Source organism: Apis laboriosa, unplaced genomic scaffold, assembly GCF_014066325.1.
Source record: "Apis laboriosa isolate Shangri-la unplaced genomic scaffold, ASM1406632v1 scaffold38_cov145, whole genome shotgun sequence".
NCBI lineage: Eukaryota > Metazoa > Arthropoda > Insecta > Hymenoptera > Apidae > Apis > Apis laboriosa.
This window is the reverse complement of record NW_025223092.1, coordinates 379413-403753: the sequence shown is the minus strand read 5'-3', so window position 1 is coordinate 403753 and position 24341 is coordinate 379413. Positions and strand designations below refer to the sequence as shown.

Here is a 24341-nt window from a genome sequence, read left to right as displayed (position 1 = left end):
AAAATTCATTGAGAACATATTTTTTATTAAGTAATGTGCAATTTAAAAATTCCACGTAAAATTAATTTCATGATTAATAAAGAATATTAATAAAATAATTCAAATTATATTGAATAATATTGTAAATAATGTAATCAATATATTTAAAAATATAGTACAATAGTTAAATTTTGACAAAATAGTTTTATATTATAACTAAAATGATTCGATCCATCGCTCTTTAGATTCGATAGTACAAAACAATACAATAATATTGTGATGAAATAGTACAAAAAAATATACTACTAATGCAATAATTATACTATTATAATATATACATGAATTTGGCTTTAGTAATATTGTAAACCTGCATGAATCTTGATGTCGATAATTGATATATAAAACGAAAACATTTTTTTTAATCGATTAATATAAATACAAAGCGAATATTATTTGAAGTTTATGAAAAGAATTTTATGAAAGATAAAAAATATGTGAAACAATATTATATTATCCATCGCAGTTCTTATGTAACTTCTATTCGATTTTTATTTAAAAATTTTTGTCGTAATTTGAAGGTATTGGAGTGAATTAATTTAAATAAAATATCCTATACATATCCCAAAAATATTGGAAATTTCATAAACTTAAAATTCTTCAAGTAATTTCAAGCAATATTTTCCTTTGCAAAAATGTTATAGTTCTATGTTATAATTTTATTAATAAGTTATTAACAAAAAACACTGGCGTCAATAGCGTTGGCTACGTGTTATAGATCGAACACGAACAAGTGCAAGCAACATATCTCAAAGAAAGTTTGTTAAATATAATATATAATTTTTTATCAATAAAAAAATTATATCAAATTATGAACAATATGAATAAATAAAATATAATATAAATATAATATTCAACTATAAAGTGAGATCTTAAAGTTTTTTTACACACACACACACACACACACACATTATATGTATATATTTCTTTAATTCAAAAAAATAACATTAAGATCTATTTTGAGCATATAACTCCAGAAATTAGGAGTTAATCAATCAATAGAATAATTGGGAATTACATTCGGATACTTTTTGATTATGTATGTACAAATATATAATTCCAAAAATAATAAAATTTAACTGGTGATTTCTAAAATGATTTCAAGCAATTTTTTTTTTGTAAAAATTTTCATTTTAGTTTTGTAATTTTATTAATATTGGCTAATTATAGTAACTTATTGAACTGAAATAATACCATTGGATACATAATGTTCAGACAAACAAATCTAAGTAATATTAGAGTATTAGTATTAGAGTAAGTTATTGAACAAAATTATATCGAATGTATAATTAATTGTTATTCACGTACGATAAATAATCGAATTTTTTATTCGATTCAAAATGAATAATGCAAAATTGTGATACAAAATAATAAATATAAAGTTTTTTGAAATTTAGAATTTAGAATGAAATTTAAAATTAAAAAAATAATAAATCAGTCTATATGATCTATATTGAAAAAATTAAAAAAAGTTGATCAATTAGATTAAATTCACTTATTTATCTAAAAATTCAATTCGAGTTTTAAATAAAATATATCAATAGATTAATGAACTAATTTATAATAAATTAACAAAAATCTGATTAGAGATAATACATACAATACCAAACGATAATGTCGAATCAATTATATTGTTCATTTCACTATATAGTCATTTTTATTGATTAGCTAATGATTTATAATCCAATTAAATATGAAAATTTGATCATTTGTAATCTAGCAAGTACAAATTTATATCAAATAAGATTTAACAAGATTATTTTCCATATGCATGTTTCTAAAGAAACATCTTATCACTTTCCTCTATTTATGCGATGATATTTATTATCACATGAATTTTGATAATTTCCTTTGTTAATATCAATGGATAACGATATCTCTTATTCTAATAAAAATAAAAAATATTTAAAATAAATAATGTGAAAAACAGTATTAATAATAAAATTACCTTTAAGTAATTTCAGAAGAAAAAATTCAATAAATTTATATCCAATGTCCATGAGAGCATAAAATCATCGTGTTATTTGTATTCGAAAGATTTAAATAAGTTTGGATTTAAGATGATAGGAATTATAACATTATCATGCTCTTACGGATCTCCAATGGAATTTCTTTCAGGAATTTCAGAAAAATGTGTTCCAAAAATGCTTAATATGGTACGTAATAAAGTACTTTATAAAGTGATGAAGCATTGGGCATTAGGGATTATTGGCCCATAAAGTGATTGACCAGCGAACTTGAGCATAGAATCGAAATGTAAAAGTATTTTTTTTTTTTTTTTTTTGCTTCATAAATAATTTTATTTTTATATTCTTTTCTTGTAAAAAAGGCTTCATCTGTTCACAATACGAGTTAGATTCCATTTAATTTTCTTTAACAACTACCATGAATTGAATGTTGCACACAATTATATGTATGATTGTACGAATATAATCTATGCTTTATTAAAATGAAATGCACAAATGATCCAATTGATATTAAAGTGAAAGGAAAATATCCAATATTAAAAAAATATTTCAATTATTAAACAAATATTTTTCATTATTTATTTTTTATTTTTATCAATAATAATTAATCACTTATTTTACTTGTATTCAACTAATCGAAACTCATTTTAAGTAGCAACTTATGTTGATGTCGTCTTCTTGCACTATTGAAAATATATCATTGACTATTATAATATATAAATGATTAATTTATATATCTGTGGACATTAATCTATCATCTATTATCATCTGAATTGTATGATATGCACAAATAACTAATATCTAAAAATCATTACAATTTTGGTTATTAGGATGAAATTCTAACAACAATAAGCAATCTTATTAATATACTCACAACTCTTTATAACTCATGTTATAATAACTTGTTTATAGTGTTCCTTAATCGTTAGCAACAAAAAATTTATTGTAACGCTAATTATGCAGCGAATTTTAACGTAATAATGTTATACGTCAATAAACTTTTCATACTTAAAAATATTAAAAATTAAAACAAGTCAAAGAAAAAAAGAAAAAAAATATTGAAGAAAAAACAAAAAGAGAAAATAGTCAACAGAAGAAAAGCGAATTATAAAAAGCGAAAGAAGTTATTTGAATTGATTAATAATTAATATTAGCTTCAACTGAAACTATTGAAATAGAAATAAAAATAAAAAATAGTAATAAGTGTGCAGCTGATAATCAAATAATTAAAATGATGTTTATTCTAATATTTATTGAACAAATTTGTTTACTACTTTTTTGTCGCAACTATTATTTATTGATAATCAATCACAATTAAATATCATTTGCATGTGCGGCGACAAAAATTTTTTTTTATAACTTTCATAATAATAAGCTACTAATAACAGCTAATTATTTTTAATAAATGAAAGATAAGACTTCATTTAAGATACGATTAAAACGAACATTATATTACATTCAATTGAAAAAATAAAATAAAAATTAATATTTAATTAGATATAATTCAAAAATATTAGAAATATAAAAATATAATTCTATTGCTCATCATTTAATTTTAAAAACAAAAAAATTTTTATTTTGGAGAATGATTAGGATGACCATTTTAAAATCATAGTCGTATTAATTAAAATATATTTCTCTATTAACTGATAAATAAATTTTTTATTATAAGAATTTTTAAAAAATATTTATTTATGATTTGACACGCTGTAGTGGATAGAAATGAATGATAAATTGCATTAAAATTTTTTATTTAATATAAATTAATACAAATTAATTCAAATTAAAGAACTTTTTATGTTCCAAAAAGATATACAATCTTTATAAAAATCTTTCTTTTTTAAGAACATTTACATCAGATTATATTAATTCATAATTTATAATTTATTAACCATGAGAATTCAAATAATATTTTTCAAAATAAGTTTTATATATTCAAATATATAATAAAAACATTTCTAATGCCAGTTTATATTAGAAATAAATTTGGTGATTTGATAACGAATTATTTTAAAGAAGTAATGAGATTATACAACATTGTTTATAGAATAAAAGATAATTTAGAATTAAAAAATACAAAAACAATTCTAAATCCAATAAAATTACAATAAAATACAACATTTAATTATAAAAAATAAAAAAATATATAAAAAATTAGAAAATATATTATACCTATAATTAAAAATTTTTTGATCCAAACACGAAACACGCGTAAATCACCCCCCTCCCCCCCGAAAATCATTATTTCAATTTTGAAAAGAATGGAATTATCATTCAAATATAAGAATTAATCAATTCAAATCAATTCAAATATTACTCAAATATAGAATAATTAACGTCAATTAATTGACGTCCAAGATTGTACTTTTAAATACGTAATAAATAATACGTATAAGAAGACAAAAAATAACTTCCAGATATTTAACGAATGTAAATTTTGAATAATAATAAATAAAATAATATTTTAAATAATTTTTAAAAGTAATAATATTACTTTTAAATCAATAAATTCATCTTGAAATAGGTTACATGTCTAAATCTAAATAAAAATATAATTCTGTTTAAAATTAAAGTTAGAATGAAATCTTGACATCCTTCTTAATAAGATTTATAATCATTCGTATTCATATAATCATAAAGTCACCCATAAAATAATATTTTTTACGATAACGAATATTTTAGGAGATAATCGAAAGATTATACATACAAAATATGTTAATATATTATACATACAAAATATGTTAATATATTTTTAATATTTTCATTGAAGGATCGATTTTTGTGTAAAAAGTTATTGATATATAAAAATATCGATCTTTTGTTTTATTTAATATGAAATTTCTTATAAATTTCTTATATATATAATAAATAATTAATAAATTATTTTAATTGACATTTTTGCATATCAATTTATGTCATCTCTAAAATTGACTAATGATATTTTATGAATATATTAATAGCCTATATATGAATTATAAATAAAATTCATATGAAAGTACACATAATTCTTAAAAAGATAAATTTTTATTTTTATTTTAATATTTAATATTGATTCTAAAAATATATTTTAATATGTATATATAAATATATACATATTGTATATTTTATATGATATTTATTCTTTTTTTTAAAATAAGTTTATTATTATTAATACGAAAAATGAATTTTTAAATTTTTATTAAAGAAAATTATATTTTAAATTATATTTCATACTTTTTTTTGCATTTATTATATTATGATTTTTTTTTTATACAAAATTTAAAGGATAGTAAATTACTAAGAAGATATTTATTTCGTTATGCATTTCTTATGGAACCTTTAACAATTTTTATGTCATCAACAGGTCTGTCATTTTTATCAGTTTCCACCAATCCAATTCTTTTTACTATTGCCATACCAGAATGAACTCTACCTGTATAAAAGAAAAGATGCAATTTCGTAAAAAAAAATTTTTGATAAATTTATTTATTATCATTATCATTGTTTAAATTAGACTTTAATTTATATCAGGATTTATATCAGATCAAAAATAATTATTCTAAAAATTTATATAAAAAAATATGTAAAAAGTTTGTTATTTAAATTGATGATTTGAACAAGATACATTGTGTATTTTTAATTACTGAAATGCAATGTAATAAATATATTAAATTGAAATAATGATTTTTGTTAATTAATATTTGTATAATATAATGTAATATAATATTGTATATATATATATGTATAATGTAATGTAATATAATATTTGTATAATACATGTAAAATATATAATGTATCTCTGAATAAATAAAATTTAACTTACCAAAAATTGTATGTTTTCCATCAAGCCATTGTGTAGGTGCTAATGTAATAAAAAACTGTGATCCATTACTATTTGGTCCTGAATTGGCCATGGAAATAACACCAGCACCTAAATCCACATTTCTTTTAATAATTTAACAAATTTAATAATAAATCATAAATTCAGAAACCTTATATTTCAGCGTACATACACATACGTACACACATAAATTGTAATAATTATAAAAATACTACTGTAAAATAAAAAAATACTGTATATAAATATTGTAAAGTTCTATTTAAATATCCACTTTTTGTATATTCAAATTTGATACATTATTGTATCAAAACCATTGCAAATAAAATATTTGGAAAATTGTCATTCGATCTTGGCAATATCGAAATTCATGTTTCAGATTATTTACTAACTGTATCAGTTATTACATTAAATATAATATTATATATTAATATATATTATTAAATTATTAAATTATTATCAATTATTAAATTTGCTGGATGACACATCGGATACTAATCTCTTTACAATTAAAACTGATAGCATCAATTCTTCTCAATGAATTTCCGCATGAGAAGAATCTTGACATTACATTCTTACTGTTATGCTAAATTAAATAGAAGTACGTCACGTGACACGATACGACATTTTTGGCTAATCTGATGTATTCATGATTTTTGTCAAAATTTCTGTATAAAGTTTATAGTCTCGTGTTACATTGAATTTTTTTTTAATTTTACTGTTTCTATGAATTTTAACAAAATTTATATATAATAATTTTAAACAAAAATAAAACGAAAGAATGGAAATTCAAATAAAATAAATTTACTTTTATTATATTTATTTTTGCATTAATATAATTTAAAGAATTATTTAAAATTTATATATATATAAATTTTTATACATTATATATATATATAATATATATATATAAATTTTTATACATTATAATAATGGATATTTTATACGTAAATATTGAATTATATATTATAATATAATTATTATATTATATAATTATATAGCGAAAATCACGTTTTTTTTCTTCTTTTCGAGGAACAAAAGAAAACAATAATTTCGCAATTCATAGTTTGAGAATTTAAAAGCTTTGGTTTAAACAATGTAATGATGATTCGTAAATTTTGTAATAAAATTTTGTATTAAAAATAATAATAGGAAAAAATTTTAAAATATAAGAATATAATATAAGAATATAAAATTAATTATAACATAAATATAATTTTAAAAAATGTAGAAAAACAATCAATTTTTAATAAAGAAAATTAATATTAATGAAAAGTATGAAAAAAACTGAGTTAAGAATATTATTATATGTCTGAATATTATTAAATATTATTGAAAAGCTTTCACTCATTTTAATTTTACTGAAATATAAAAAATAGCATAATCTGATTCAAATATAATTGATATGATATAATAATGCATACATATTGATAAAATAGAATTCGCTGATTTCTCGTTTAATGTAAGCTAATTATTATTCTTACATGAATTTATATTTTTATATTTTTTATATCTAATTATACATCACGCACATAACATTGAAGAATTATTATACATATAATTTATAGATGATTCTCACGAAATCAAAAAAAATCAGGAATTTAAAATATTCAAAAAAAAACAAAACTAAAAAAAATGCTTTAGCCATCCATAATATGGTTAATATTTAAAAAATGCAATATCGGATCAACATGATACAATAATAGTTTTCTATAATATTTTTTTCAAAGCAAGCATTGAGGATAAATCTAAGATGCATAATTAATATCTGTTTTAGTTGCCAATTTACAAAAATATATTTAGAATTTTTAAAATTACAAATATTTATAGGCTTTAATATATTATTTCAAAGTAATAAAATTTTAATACATTATCTATTTTCTGTATTTTAGATTTTTAAGATTAGACAGAAAATTTATAAAGAAATTTTGCATAACAGATGATTTATAACTGATATCAATAATGAAAATTAAATTCCTTTAAAAAAAACTATTATTATTGGTAACGAAGCTTTAAAAATAATAAAAGAAACTAAAAATTTTAATTCAATTGAAAACAATGAAAAAATAAGAGAATTTGTATTAATATTCAAACATTTTTTTAAACTGCTTTTAAAAAAATATTAAAGAATGAAAGATTTTTATATTTATAGTTTTTATTTATAATTAAATATAAATAAATATTACAATAAATATTATAAATAAATATTTAATAGAGAAATATTTAATAGAGAATATCTTTAAATATAAGCAAATGGATGAAAAATTTATAAAAACATATATTATATAAATATAAAGTACACATATATACATATAAAATATACTTTCATAAATCTTTAATCAAATATCAAATGAACGGTAAATTTTTCTACAACTAAAGAAAAAAGAATTATTGCAATTAAAAAATATAGATAAAATTTGGAATAAAATTAATATTAAATAATCTTAAAGAAGAATTAATTTTTAAAAATATTGCTAATATAAAATTTTAACATTATCACATTCCAATAGAGAAGTAGAAAGATTTTTATGATTTTTCAATCATAATGCAAACAAAAACGAAACTTATGACTGCTAGAAATAAATTAAAAAATAGGAACAATAATTAAAAGAATACAATTAGAATATCAAAACACAAATAAAAATTATTACATAAAAGAGACAAAAATAAATTAGAATTATTTAATTTTAACATATATAAAAAATATAAAGAGAATTATATAATTATATTTATTTTCTAATGTTTTTTGCAGAAAATATCCATTCGGACAGAGACGGATATAATGTTTGTAAACTGCATAAAATTTTTTCATGTTTCTTTTGCATATCTTACAAATTAAAAATTAAAAATTAAAAAGAAATTGAAAAAAGATATGAATTTACTATTATTGAATGTATCAAATCCATGACATGTCATTTATAACTAATAGTAACATCACCAGAAAATTTTTTGATAATCCAGAATTATTAAAAATAATAGGTCAGATCTAAATATATTTATATAAATATAATATAAATATAATATAATTTTTTTTTATCTAAATATAATTAGAAAATTTGATCATTTTTAATAAAAAATTTAACAAATCATTGAATGTATCAAATCTATGACATGTCATTAAGTAATGGTAACATTGCCAAGAAATTTTTTAATAATTCAGAATTATTAGATATAATAAAATTAGAAGATTTGATATAATTCTTAAAATGTATATTATATATACTTATAAAATAAATACGTAATTATACTTATAAAATAAAGATCAAAGAATTTAAAAAATATTGTTTATTAACAGCATGAAAATAGCTGCAATTAATAGTATATTTCATTTATAAATATTTTATAAAATATTTACATATAAATCAGATATTATTAAGGAAATTATAATTTCTACAAAAAAATTTTCTGAAAAAACTCAAAAGATTAAAAATAAAGACATCAGATTTTTTAAAGAATATATGAGATATCAGATCAAAAATACAAATTTATTTAATTAATTTTAATATCTATATTTAAGTTCATTTAATTATAAATTAAAAAAGAAAAAAATGAACATATGTTAAATTTAATTGATCACTAAAATGAAATCAGAAATTGAGATATAATCAATCATTGAAATATAAAAAAATAGCATTATTGACTTTTATTTATATATATATTTTTTGATAATATATATAATTTTTGATAATTTTAATAATAATTTTTACTTAAAATTTCTTACTTAAGGGAAAATTAAGTTTTTTGCAACCTAAGGAAGGTCTATTCATTTAAAATTTATTTAATATCAAAATCTAACAAAAATTTAAACTTTCTATTAATTTAAATTAAATTCTATTAATTATTAAATTCCAAAGGCATGTCTATATAATATTATTTGCTTAAAATCAAAGTTTTATTTTCATGATCTGGAAAACTTCCTATAAGAATAGTTTTTTAAAGTATAAAAACAACTAAAATTGTATTTTATGATTTCAAAAACTTAGTCCAGATTTTGGATTAATTGTACGGCTCAATATAGAACATTCGATATTAAAATGGGCATAGAGTAAAAAGTGGACAACTCTCGATATAGATTCTATTCGAATTTATTTGAATCTTTTCGAATCATAAATCTGTTTGAATTTTTTCTGCGAACTGCAAGGAGATGATAAAGAGTTGGTTTCCTACACTCTGCTTATGTTAATTAAAGAAAAAGTCATGATTATTTTTGATTTTCTTTTCGTTTTGAAATAGTGCGATTATCGCATACATGTAAATATATGTAATTTTATAGATCATAGTTCATAGTTAGTAAGTATTGTATACAATGTCTGGTAATTAATACTGACAATATAAACTTTAAAAATTAATAATTCAATATTAGCTAACTACATAATAATAGCTTATAGAAAATACATTTATAAATAATGTTTTGAATAGTTTTCAATGGGCTAAAAAAATATACAATAAAAAATACATATGATATTTATAAAATTTTCCAACTTTATCAAATCATTCTCATCATAATATATTTCGTACAATATTATATAACTTTCATTTGAATTGTATTTTTTGTATTTTCTGTTACTTAAAAAATAATACATGAATATATTTAAAACGGACATATTGTATAAAAATTACATATAAAAACATAAAGAAGTAAAGTTAGTTTTTTTGAAGTAAATAAAGTTATTGTTAGATTATAATTGCGAATTAAAATTCTTGTTTTTGTTACCGAATCCTGCTAAGCCAATTTTCTAGCAAACAAATGCAAGTCTCCAATGAATTATATCATAGTTTATTATATTATATAAAATATAAAATAATAATTTAATAAAGAAATATGGAACAGATAAAGAATTTAATTTATTAATTAGACAAATTCTTAGTTTTTTATCTATTCTGATATTGCAAATTTAATTAAAAATTAAAAATTGAGATATATATCAATATTCTGAAAAATATTATATACACAATATCATTTAGCATAAATATGGCTTGTTCTCCGCGGTTTTCGATAGATATATCCTTTGTAGCCACGAATATAAATCGAATCATTCATTAATAGAAAAAATGGAAAAATTATCTGCTGTTTGCTAAAGCACATCAATATATAAATAAGCTTTAATTTTTTTTTTAGAAAAGATTATATAATTCGATAATTAAAATAATGAACAAAAAAACGAAAAAAAAGTATAACATAATAATATGACATCAGAATCTAAACAAAAAAAACATGCAAGTTAAATCGTTAAAGATAGTGGCGATACAATAATGCTTTAAGACAATTTCTCCAAAAATAATAAAAATGACAATACAGTGATATTAATTATAATATTTTTATATTTTACATAATAATTTATCAATAGAAATATATTTGATATTTTATTTTCTCTACATTTTGAAAGTAGCAGCCAAATTTTTTAATGAAAATAACGCAAAAAAGCTCGATTCTAATCCAATATTCAATTCAATTAAGAATGTATAGACAATTTGAATGTATGAATTGATGATTAGATTCTTTTTGCTCATACAAAAAATTTTTTAGAAATATTGCAAAAAAAAAAAGTATATTTTTTTCACAAATATATAAATTCAATCAATACGAATATCACATCCACGCTTGAAACTTGAATAACAATTATGGCAATGTTTTTAATTCTGAATAACATAACTAATGACTTCATGCTTACATTGTTATATTTAAACTTATATGCTTGAAATTAAATTTTTTAATTATATATTTATATATTGAATAAAATTTGATGTATTAATAAAGAAAACTCAAATATAAATAGAAGAGAAAAAAATATAATATAAGTGAAATTACAGAAAAAATGGACTTTCTGATTGACATTCCAAAATCCAGATATGGAACGATAATAAAAAGTCTTTTTCGCTTGTAAATATTATCAAAAATTATGTAACAATGAAATTTATAGCTTTTCTATTATTTTGAAAGCAATATCAAATAATTATACAATAAATAGAGCAACTATTAATATAATTAAAATTATATTAGAATATAAAATATGATATTTCATGTCATAAACAGTATATATACAATATTAATTTGTTGAAATCATAAAATTCTTAATTTTTATTGTATAATTTATTGGAAAAACTCTGGAACAAAGTAACTAAATAAATATTAAAATATTTTAAAAAATAATTTCAAAATGTTTTTATTCTTGGAATGCCAATATGCAAAACTTATTTCAAATTTTGTATATTATATCAGACGTTGTAATAACAATAACAATAAAGATCAAATTTTAAGAAAGATCAAGATACAATCAAAATGCGATGATGATATACAGATATTCTTGACTTCTTTGGCTATTTATTTATTGGCTATTTATCTTAATCTTATCTATCGGATTTATATTATATTATTTATCATTTCTTCAATAATTTATAAGTTTTGCATATTGCTTTCCAATCTATCGCATATTATTATTACTGCTTTCATAGAATGGTTTTTTTTTTATTAAAAAAAGAGATATCATATTTAATGATGTTAAATCATTATGTAATAAGAATTATATATTAACTATTTATTTATGAAGATTAAAAATACGTTTAATTTTATTATTTACTAAGAAAATAAATTTTTAAATAATATTGAATTTTTATTCACTTTTTAGAATAATCGACCACTGTGCGACCATTCTCTTACTATAATTATTATGAGTTATGAGTTATATGTCATATATGTATATGATATGAGTTATACATATACAATCAATCGGTTCATTATCGTTAATATGTTTATGCAAAGTTCCCTATTCCCTATAGAGAATATAAGATCATTAAAGTTACATATAAAGTGTTCACAATCAAATTATTCAAAAAAAACGAGAAGCAATCTAATTAAAATAGTTCATAAAAAAATAATAACAATAAAAAAAATCAAAAATGAAATTAAAATTAAATTATACAACATAATAATGAAATTAATAATAAAATTATAAATGGGAATAGTTCTAAAATATTTAATATATTTAAAATATTTTCTATAAAAATTGATAATTTTTATTAGAAATAATAAAAAAGTGTTTAAATTAGTTTTAAATTTAACATTCTTGATCATATTTTTGTATTTTTAAGCTTAAATTGATAATATATTAGAGATTAAAATTTTATCATATTATTATGTTGTTTCAGCGAAATATTAATTTCGCTGAAAAAAAAATCAGAAATTGATAAAATTTATTATTGATAAAAACATTCCAGGCTTGGAAAAAAATCAAAATCAAAAGATTAAATGATTCCTATTATAGTTTTTTGTTTCATTATGTTTCTTTTTGTTCAATGTTTCTTCTTTCATTTTCATAAAATCGAATCCAGATTAATTACAAATTAATTATTGATTTTGAATGTGATTTTTCGTCCTTTAGAAAGAGAATATCTTCAAACTATTTAATAAATTATTTTTTATATTTTTCAGATGAAAAATTAAATCATTTTAAATAGATGTCTTTCTATAATTTTTTCTCTTGAATTATTAGAAAAATTTCCATTACATTCTTGTAGACAGATGAAGTGAATAAAATACAGTTTCCATCATATGAATCATTATTTGCTTCCTTAGATTGAACAAATAATATAAATTTTTAAATTTCTTTCTATTATAATTTTGAACATTACAATTGATCTTTTGATCAACAATTATTAGTTTTGAGTTGAAATATTGGAAACTTTAAAGTTTTATCAGATTTAAAAATTTCATTTTATAAATTCATCATGTACAATTTGTAATTATTTTTGATTTCTTAAAATTTTCACAATGTAATTATGAATTATTTCATTATTTTCCAAATGAAATCTTCATTCATATATTTTTGGAAATGTTTAGTTTATTTAAAACATTTCTTTTTATCGAGCTTTGAAAATAATTCAAAATTTTAATTCAACAATTTTCCGAGTTTTATCAATATCTTTATAATAGTCAATGAATATTTGTATTACTTTTAATATTTTTGATTTATATCTCAGAAATCTTTTTATTTGATATATATTCAGATTTTTGTTAAAAGAAATATAATTTTCACTATTAGATTATGAAATTCTTTTATGAAATAATAAATAATTTCATCTTCAATAAATCAAAATCTTCCTCTGATTCTTTGCTATTTTGTGTAAGAATAATATATATTATAAATTCCTCGAGATGGTTGGAGAACTCTTGTTAAATATTATTCTTCTATTATTTTTGTTCAATAATATTGCTATTTTGAAGATGTCAAAGAGAATAATAATTTAAAACATTCTTGAAGTTCATGATGAAATATTCAAAAGAAATAAAAAGTGATTAAAAATTAACTAAAATTTCTTTTGTAATCAAATCTATAATACATAATCGAGAGAATATTTCAAAATCAGTTTCTTGCAAAATATCAATTATTTATAATATTCAAAATTGTGTTTTGACACATGTGATCTGTGTTGATTATTCTTTACAATGATATTGATATCATTTATGTGTTATCTTTATAACTTAAATATTTATTGTTAAGAAAGTTTTGTAGGAATAAATGATAATTCGAAGATATCAGATCCAAAGAATATGTTGAGAGTTACTTGAATTGTACTAATTTTTATCTAGTGATCGAAGATATAATCTTGCATTATCTTGATGGAAGACAATATCTGATTAATTAATTTCAAACATTTTTCTTTTACTTTTAATCTTAATTGCGAATAATTATATATTCAAATTTATTATTTGATTCCCAAAATTTATTATTGATTTCCTTAAAAGGAATTTATAATGCAGGATTTCCTTATACTCTTATTATATGCACAACATAATGTTTTTTGCTTGGAGATCCACTTTTAAAGATGTTAATAGCTTGTTTACTTTATTTATAACTTCCATGTTATATATATTGTTATATTAAATCCAATATTCGTTCAATAATAATTCATTTCAAAATCATGATCATTTTTATTTTATCTAATCAAGAATTGCACATGGAAATTTCATTATATACATATATTCATTATATATTTTTTTTCAATAATGTATGCAATACAAGACAGTTTATGTATCCAAATTGATATAAATGATCTATGATAGATCTTTGTGATATTGATTTACAATATTTGCTCATTTTATATAGCATGCATTTTGTTTAATTAAAGCTTGTTTTGTTTAATTAAATATTGTAATTATTATTCTTGATTATCTTGAACATAAATCGTTAAAATTGAAATTTTCTATATAGAATCTGACAAATCATTCGGTAGTTTTTATATTATATTTTCTCCTACATAGCAAAAATTTTTATTCTAGAGATATTTTAGTATTCTAGAAATCCTTGAATTTCAGTTCCTTTCAATTCTATTTTTTAACAAAAAGCGGAATGAATAATATGAAATTTGTTCGACAATATGAAATTAAAAGAGATGACATTATTTTCGAAACAATCATATATTGTTTCAAGATATTGTTAAATTATGAATATTTATTCTGTCTTATTTATCAATACATAAAAGAAATAGATTCACTTCTAGAATCATTGAAAAAATTATTATTTTAATCACTTTTTTATATATTCTAATCATCAAAATTATTTAGTTTGTTTTTAATTGTAATAATTAACTATTTTCATTTACAATTTCATTATTTTTATTATTAATTATTATTATTTAAATATTTTTAATATTATTTAATTATTTTTAATATTAATTTTTTAATTTTAAAATTGAGATTTTTTAATTATATTTTTAATTATATTTAAATTATATTTTTGTAACTTTTATATATATATTTATACAATTTAAATAAAAAAACAGATTAAAAAAAAAGAACAAAAGAAAGATCAAATTGAAATTTATTATAATCTTATAAGTTTAAAATTTATAATTTTAAATTTATATTAGAATGAAAATCATTCAGAACTATTCAATTGAACAAGAATAAAACAATAAAACAAGAAAGATATGTAAATCTTCATCAATCAAAATCGCACAGTAGTCAATTTTTCAAATTTTTTTTTTTAATTTAGCATCTTTTGATTTATATGAAATTAAAATATTATATTATATTATATATACCAAAATATTAAAACATATTTTGATTTATATGAAAATTTTTGGAATTTTTGAAATAATTGATTATGAATTTAAAATCAAAATTACAAAACAAAATAATAAATGAATATTATTTTTGTCTTACAGATTAAACAATTGTAAAAATAAGAAAATAATTTTATATCATTTATTATATCTAATTATTATATTAATTAAGATGCACATAGAAGATAAAACTTCTTCAATATTTCCAAAAGTTATCATTGCTATTGCAACTTCAAATTTCATTAAAAACAAGTTAGAAAAAAAAAAGCCGAGCAAAAATTTTTGATATAATTGTATTCATCTGATTAATCAAATAGATTTGAATGACTTGGTATGTGATTTAATTATTAATTGATTAATTTACCAAAAAATAAATTGCAACAATGGAATTTTTTTACATCAAAAATTATTATTTATTTCTGAGAAGAATGTAAGGAATTTCAAGAATACTTTCATGTAAATATATATTACTACTTTATGACATTAAAATTCTATTTATCAAATTAACTAATGAATCTTATATCATCCTAAAAATCTTTATCATCCTAAAAATATAAATGTTTACAGATATAAATTCTTCGAAAATAAATTTAAAAGCAATATTAGTAACATAACAGGAATTTATATTTATATCAGTGCTAAATTACATATGATGATATGCAAGTTAAAAAAAATATGATATTATAAAAATAGTTTTTTATAAAATTAATCATAAAAGATATGAAAAATAAAATTCCTTATAAGTTTTACTTGTACTATCGTTGAAAATCGTTATTTCTACCATTCAAATTTTATAAAATTTTCTTAAATACATAATTTCCATAGTTTTTATCAATTTTACATATTATATTTAATTTCTATTTTGTAGGTAATGCAATAATTCATTGTTTTCTAAATTATAATGTAATAGGAGTTTTATATTGAATATAAAAAACAAAATCTACATATATGAACTATATATGATATATGTATAAGTATGAATGATATAAACATATATCATTCTTCAGTCTGCATAATCTTCAAATTTTCTTTGATTTGGTTTATGTATTCTTATATCAATAGTTTCTTTTTAAAATAAAATACATTTTGCTCTTATTCATATAATTGAATTGACTTAAATAAAATAAGCAATACTTATAACCATACTTATATTATATTACTTATATATATTAACTTAATATTAATTATTATATTATTTATATTAACTAATACTTATATTATAGCAGCCATAATATCAAACTCATTTAAATGAAATCTTCTGAAAAAGAAATGAATTGTTTCTGTAGCGTAGCTCCCATGAATATGAATATTAGATTTTGATTATATTATATAATATTAGATTTTTGGATATGGATATGAATCCATTGAATTTTGTTTTTTTGAGGGATAAAACTTTGTTATCCGTTAATATAGATAGGATTATAAAAATCTGAGATATCTTATATAATATAACATATTTCTTATATAAAAATCCAAGAAAAGTTTCGGATCAATGATTAAATTAACGTTTTACACATAACGTATTCATACTAAATTTTATTAAATATTATGTAATAAGTTAACATACGTAAATATATATTGAAATATGTAAGAACTTATTATCTTTTATGTTTCAATTCTATAGTAGATACATACAATTATAATATCCGTTAATAAAAGACATGTGAACGAAAATATATGAAAATATCACAATGCTCAATATGATATGTAATATACACAGCACTTATGTCGGATACAGAAAGAATTGTAAGAGAATATTGAATGTCATTTATAAATAAAGACGGTACTTTTCAAGTAATTACATATTTATACATTTTATACATAAAATTAATTTAGTTTTTTTTTGAATTTATTAAATTATAATTAATTAATTAATTAATGATACATTTCAAAATTCGAATTGAATTTTTAGTGAATAATTGACTCTACTGATCTAATTTTATTTACTTATTTGATAAATAATAAATAAAAAATGTAATAAAAATTTATTTGGTAAATTTTTTAATTTAATATAGATTGTAATTTATCATTATTTTTTTATTTTAAATATATATTATTTATTATTCATTTATTAATAAAGTTTTATATTTGGCTTATATTATAATTTTATATTATATTCATTTTGAATGATGAATTATTTTATTCGTCTTATGCAAATAGCAAATAATTTATTTATTTATTGTTCGTGAATGAAATATAATTTGATATAATTATTTTTTTTTGATGAAAAAATATTTATTATATTTAGTATATACATGTATATAATATAATTTTCTTTGATATGCTCTTTACCACGCTTATTTGTTTGAATTCAGTAACTGTATCCAACTGTATCCACTAATTGTATTGATGTATTCAAAATCATTAAATATGAAAAAAATTTATGGATTATTTATTATAAAAGAAACTATTTTATAGGTTATTTAGGCAGATTTCTAGTAACTATTTTTATATTATAATAATATAAATATGTAATAATTAATTGATTTATTATAAAACAAACTGTCTAATTAATTGAAATTATTACATTTTTATTATTATAATTATTTAATTGATTATAATTATAATTAATATATATTTAATATATTAATATATATATTAATATATATTAATATATTATATTATATAATATAATATATATTATAAATTATATATTATGTATATAAAATTATATATAATATATATATTTAATTATAATTAAAAATATTATAATTAATTAAATTAATTATTGTTAATTAAAAAAAATTATGTTATTTCTTTGTATTAATTATAATTGTATAAAAAAACGAATTTTTCAATGCGAATAATCAAAAATAATAATAATTATTGAAATATGAAATTTTATAAAACAAAGAAACAAAATTTTAATTTATTCTTACAATCTAGATAATAAATTATTGTTTCAAAAAAAAAAAAATTTTATATGTGGCTATCAATGTTCATAACATAATACTTACTCATTCATTAAGTAATTTTTTTTATTAATTTTTAATGGAGAATACTATAACATTATATAACATAATCAAGAAAAAAGAATTGTTACATATATAGATTAGTAATTTAAAAAATTGCAAAAATTAATAAATAAATAGTTATGTTAGTATTAAAAATATAAAACTATGCAAAAATATGCAACTATGCAAAATAAAAATGAAGTAACAATTTGTTTTTAAATGTGCTTTTTAATTTTTTTAACTTTTTAAAATAATTAAAAATATAGTGCTATGCAATAAAAATGAAGTAACAGTTTGTTTTTTTAAATGTTTTTTAATTTTTTAAATAATTTTTTAACAATTAAATATATAATATCAATAGTATAGTAAGTATAATTACTAATTATGCTATAAAAAATTGCATATGATAATAAAAATATTATTTACGGTAATTTAAAGAAGATAAAGAAAAATGTGCGACTATCAAAGTGTTAAAATAAAATAATAAAATAATAGTAATTTAAATTTCTTGAAAATTATAATATAAAGTTATAATATAATATAATATATTATATTATAAAATTATAATATATCATTTAACTATAACTACAAGTTTTTTATATACATATATAATGATTTGATGCAATGTTTTGCATTTTAATATTTTGTACATAAATCGTAATTTATATAATATTATAAATTAATTTTTTATTTATTTTCCCTAGTGATATTCTATGATACATTCTTGCTATTAAATAATATATAATTTGTGGTATTATTATTTACATTATATATATATATTCACAATTCATATATATTCATTAGTGGATTTTGGAATTTATTTAATTTTAATTATTGCTCATAAATTTTCAATTAAATTAATATTCGGATGTTATTCTATCTACATCATTATCAAAAAATTTTGATTACAAAGCAAATTTTTTACTATTTTTGATGTGTTTCAAATGTGTTTTTGTCTTAGTGGAAAATGAAGTTCATTTTTATTTTTGTTTTCAATTTCATCCGATGAAATTATTTGTACGATATCTAAATACTTTTTTTTCGCATAATCTTTTCAATTTTTTCTGAAAGATCAACACATGTATAAAGAACAATCTCAACACATAATATATCCAAATTTCATGATTTATTTTATTTTCGATATTTTCTATAATGTTCAAGATGATTTTCAATTGATTTAAAACAATTTATTTTACTTTTATCAAATCATATCACTCTTTTAATTATCTACAGTTCATTCTCTATAGATATTAAATTTTTAATTATTATATTTTAAATAGTATTATGGAAATTATGGTAAAATAATGAAATTATTAAAATACTAAGAAATATAAATATATATCATAACAAAATTATATAAATTTCTAAATGTATAATATATATATATATATTTACGATAATTTAATATAATTTTTAATCAAAAAAGTAATTCGTGCCATCACGATAAATTATGTAAACTATAATAAATCAATAATCTATACTAATTTATTAATTTTTCCTTTTTTTATTTAAGGCTATATAAAAATATAATCGTTATAATCAATAAATCAATAAATATCAATAATTTAATTTAACCTAATCTATTAATTTTTTTTAAATAATATAGTAATCATGACTTAATTAACTGATTAGATTAGATTTGATTTATGCGAAAATTCATATCATAATGAATATATTTATAAGATAAATTCAATAAAATTTTTGTTATATCTAAAATTAAGATCGAACAATATATATAAAAAGAGGAAAAGTTGTTTAGAATAATTTGACGACATATTTCAAGAACATTTTGTAAATAATTACCAATTTTTTATAGTTTTATTTTTCAGTTCTCTCAATTCTTGTAAGAAAAAGCAGATTTATTTTAGTTTTTCTTTTTTTCTTTAATTTTCAAATAAATTTTTTTTTAAAGAATTTATTTGTTCACTAATTAAAAATTATCCATTTAATTCTTATTTTTAATTCTTAAAAATTATAATTACAATTACAATTAAAATAATAATGACTTTGATACTCAAACTATATTTTTAAGAAATAAAGCGTTAAATAAAACATTGTTAAATAAAATAAAGATAAATAAAGATAAAGAAACACAAAAGCTAAAAAAATATGAAAAAAGGAAATTTTACTTTAATTTTAAGTTATTTTTATTTTAATTTATAAAACATATAATTTTATTTTATTTTAATTTATAAAACATATAAAGATAAGAATAGCCAATTTTATAGATGATAAGAATCATATTATATATATCAAATCAGCATTAATTAGAATTAGAATTAATTAGAAACGAAATCTTATTATATTGATGTTTTATATATTCATAATGAATACATATGAAATTTCATATACTTACGAAAATAATTCACAATTATATTATATTTTTTATTGAAGTTAAAGAACAATCATATATGTTTTTTTTTATTTTAGTTATTATTATATGTCATTATTATGTACATTACATAATATATTTACTTGCAATTATACATAATTATATTATAATTATATATTATATAGTTTACATAATTGTAAACTATATAAATTTTAAATTATTTTCTTTCCTATGTGATTTCATGTTAAGTTTTGCGCAAACTTGAAAGATTGAAAAAATATGGAAAATTTTATTATAAAATCATTTTTTTTAACCATGAATAGATAATTATTGATTGTTCTATTTTCTATTTTTTATTATTATCTTTTTTATTCATGTTTTCTTTAATAGAAAGTTTATAATGCAGAAAATTTTTATAAATGGATTTTTTTTGATATATCAATATAGATATTATTAAAATATCTATATTGATATATATATCTTTCAACATTCAAGAAATCGAGGCCTTATTTGTTTTATTATTGATTACATATATTAAAGAAATAATTTCTTCAATTCTTCTCGAGCTTGAGAATTTTTTAATCGACGTAACAAATTTATACACGTTCCAGCATTTATATCATGAAATTATGTATGGAAAAATCGAACAAAAGTAAATCTTTATTATTTAAATTATCGTCGAACATTAGAAAAACATATGTCAAAAGCACGAAAATATCTCTTAAAAGCACTATTAAAACAGTGTATTTCATTAAATTTGAATTTGCAATAATCGATAAGAAATGAAATTATAGAAAAAATTTTTTTAATTCCAAACAAACATTTTAAAATTTTACAACGAAATTTGGTTACCATTTGTGATGAATTTATAATAGAAATATAAAGTAAATTAAAAAGCAAATTCAGAAACAAAACGAAACAATATTCACGATACTTATTTGAGGACGTTTTTACACAATGGTTTCAGAGACATTCTTTTTTTAGAAGAACATATCACTATTATTTAGTGATAATACAATTATTTGCATCAGAAAAAAAAGAAGAAATATAATTATCAATATTAATGTCAATGAATTATTGAATGTTAATAGTTCAAGGGTCTTATTAGAAATGTTAAACTAATGCTTTGCGAAATGGTTCTTGTGGCTCACTTGTGGTTTTTTTCTTTTTTTTAGAATCCTAGGAGAATAAACTCTTCGATATCTCTAAAAAATTCCTTCTTCGAATGTTGTAATAAATAATTATCATCAAAAACTATAGAAATCAATCGAAAAAATTTAACTTGATTTCTGAAATGATTGCAAATATTTTGCTCATGACAATATTGGATATAATAAATTTATTTATTTCATAACATTGGATATAATAAATCTCATTTATTTGTTTAAATAAATAATTAAAGTAAATAAAAAAATTTCGACAACTCACTGACGATACAAATCTATTGTGACAACAGTTTTGTAATTAATCAATGAATCATGAATGATATTTTTAAAGAAATGTGAAAGATGAAAAAATATGTAAGTAAATTATAATTTATATATAATAAAATAATTAAAAATAAAATAGATAATATTTTTAATATTAAAATAATATTAATATTAAAAAAATATAATATTAAAAAATCTGCATAATGTATAAAAATTTTTATTATATATCAATGGCATCAATAAATGATAAGATTATATCAGAGATGTATAAACTACTTGTGATTTTGATACATTATACATATTATAATTATTAATATTTTGTAATTTCATATTTGCTCTTAACCATTGAAACTTGTGGCTTAAAACAAATACAAAATCGTAAGAGATTTATTTTAATTTAATATTAATTTATTCTTATATCTTAATTTATTTTAATTTATCGATAATATTATTGATAATATAAAGTCTAATTGTATTTATTGCGTAAAATAAACTGAATTTTTCCACCTTCAACATTCCTTTTTCAACTTTGCATATGGCGATTGTACACAATTCGGAAAATGAAAATCAATTCAAACATATTTTATCTTCCAATTTTATCTTCATATTTACAATCTCTGACTAAAAAAAAAATAAAAAAATAAAATTCAAAATTTTTAATATTTTTAATAAAATATTGGCTTTTAATCATGATTCAATAATTAAAATTGCTGGTTATATATAAAAACTCATGAATGAAGGTCATTTTGATGGATAAATCTTTATTCGCATGTGATTTACAAATTACACATTTGCGATTACAAATTTGTGATTTACAAATTACATTTTCGCAAAAAAAGGGGCGTTTTTATTAAATAATATTTTCGACGATGTTTTAGTGACTTGGTTAGAATAGAATTTTGTAATTCCAGCAATGATTAAATGCAAATTTTAACTTTGGAAATCAAGTAATTCAAAAAGCATGTTTTTTATCTCTTCATATTTTTTGTTTTTTGTTTTTTTCTGAATGAAATTATTTTATAATTTTTTTATAATTATTTTATAATTTTTTTTATAATTATTCTATAATTTTTTTTATAATTAGAATTTTCAATTCGTTTGAAGTGTCTATTTCTATTTCCCGAGTATAATTACGCTTTTTTCGTTTTATTTTTTTTTTGGGGGGGGGGGAAGGAATATTTTGTTTGTTTTTTCTTTATATTTTACTTTATTTGAAACAACAGAACTTGAAATGGAATTTATGCAATTTACTCATTCAAAAAAATTCAATAATTATTGAAATACGAGAAGAAATTTTTACGTACAAGTCAAATCTAATCTGTTTATATTAAGTTGATAAAATTATATGAAAGAATAGAATATGTAGTTGATCTTGATAAGATCATTTTTAGATTCATACATTGAAAAATATTGAGTTTGTGTTGATTTAAACAGTGTTACTAATATTATTAAACTTATGACACTGTTTTTAAAAAAACATATTTTTTAGAGTTTTCACTCATCTAAATTATGAATGATTAATTTTAATTAGCTGATCGAACATGCAGTTTTTAATTTTTAAAAAAATTTTTTTTAGTTTTTAGTTTTTAAATAACAAAGACCGTGCCATAAACTTTATTCTGTCAAAAATGTTCTAATGATTTATTAGATTGGTAGAAATTAGAATATTATTACCATTAATATTTTTTTTCGAGAGAGATTTTTTGATGTGACAATCGCAAAACATAATCTAATATTCGTATC

At 18.4% G+C, this 24341-nt stretch overlaps 1 protein-coding gene across 4 annotated transcripts in view; it reads right to left on the bottom strand.

Moving 5' to 3' along the window:
* Positions 1-24341, bottom strand: part of LOC122715570 (probable cytochrome P450 6a14) — a 181083-nt gene that overhangs the window by 134371 nt on the left and 22371 nt on the right. For all 4 annotated transcript variants that reach the window (XM_043937851.1, XM_043937852.1, XM_043937850.1 and 1 more), the window contains one exon: positions 5806-5913. In XM_043937851.1, the coding sequence (XP_043793786.1) occupies positions 5806-5913 (108 nt within the window). The remainder of the gene's footprint in view (positions 1-5805; positions 5914-24341) is intronic.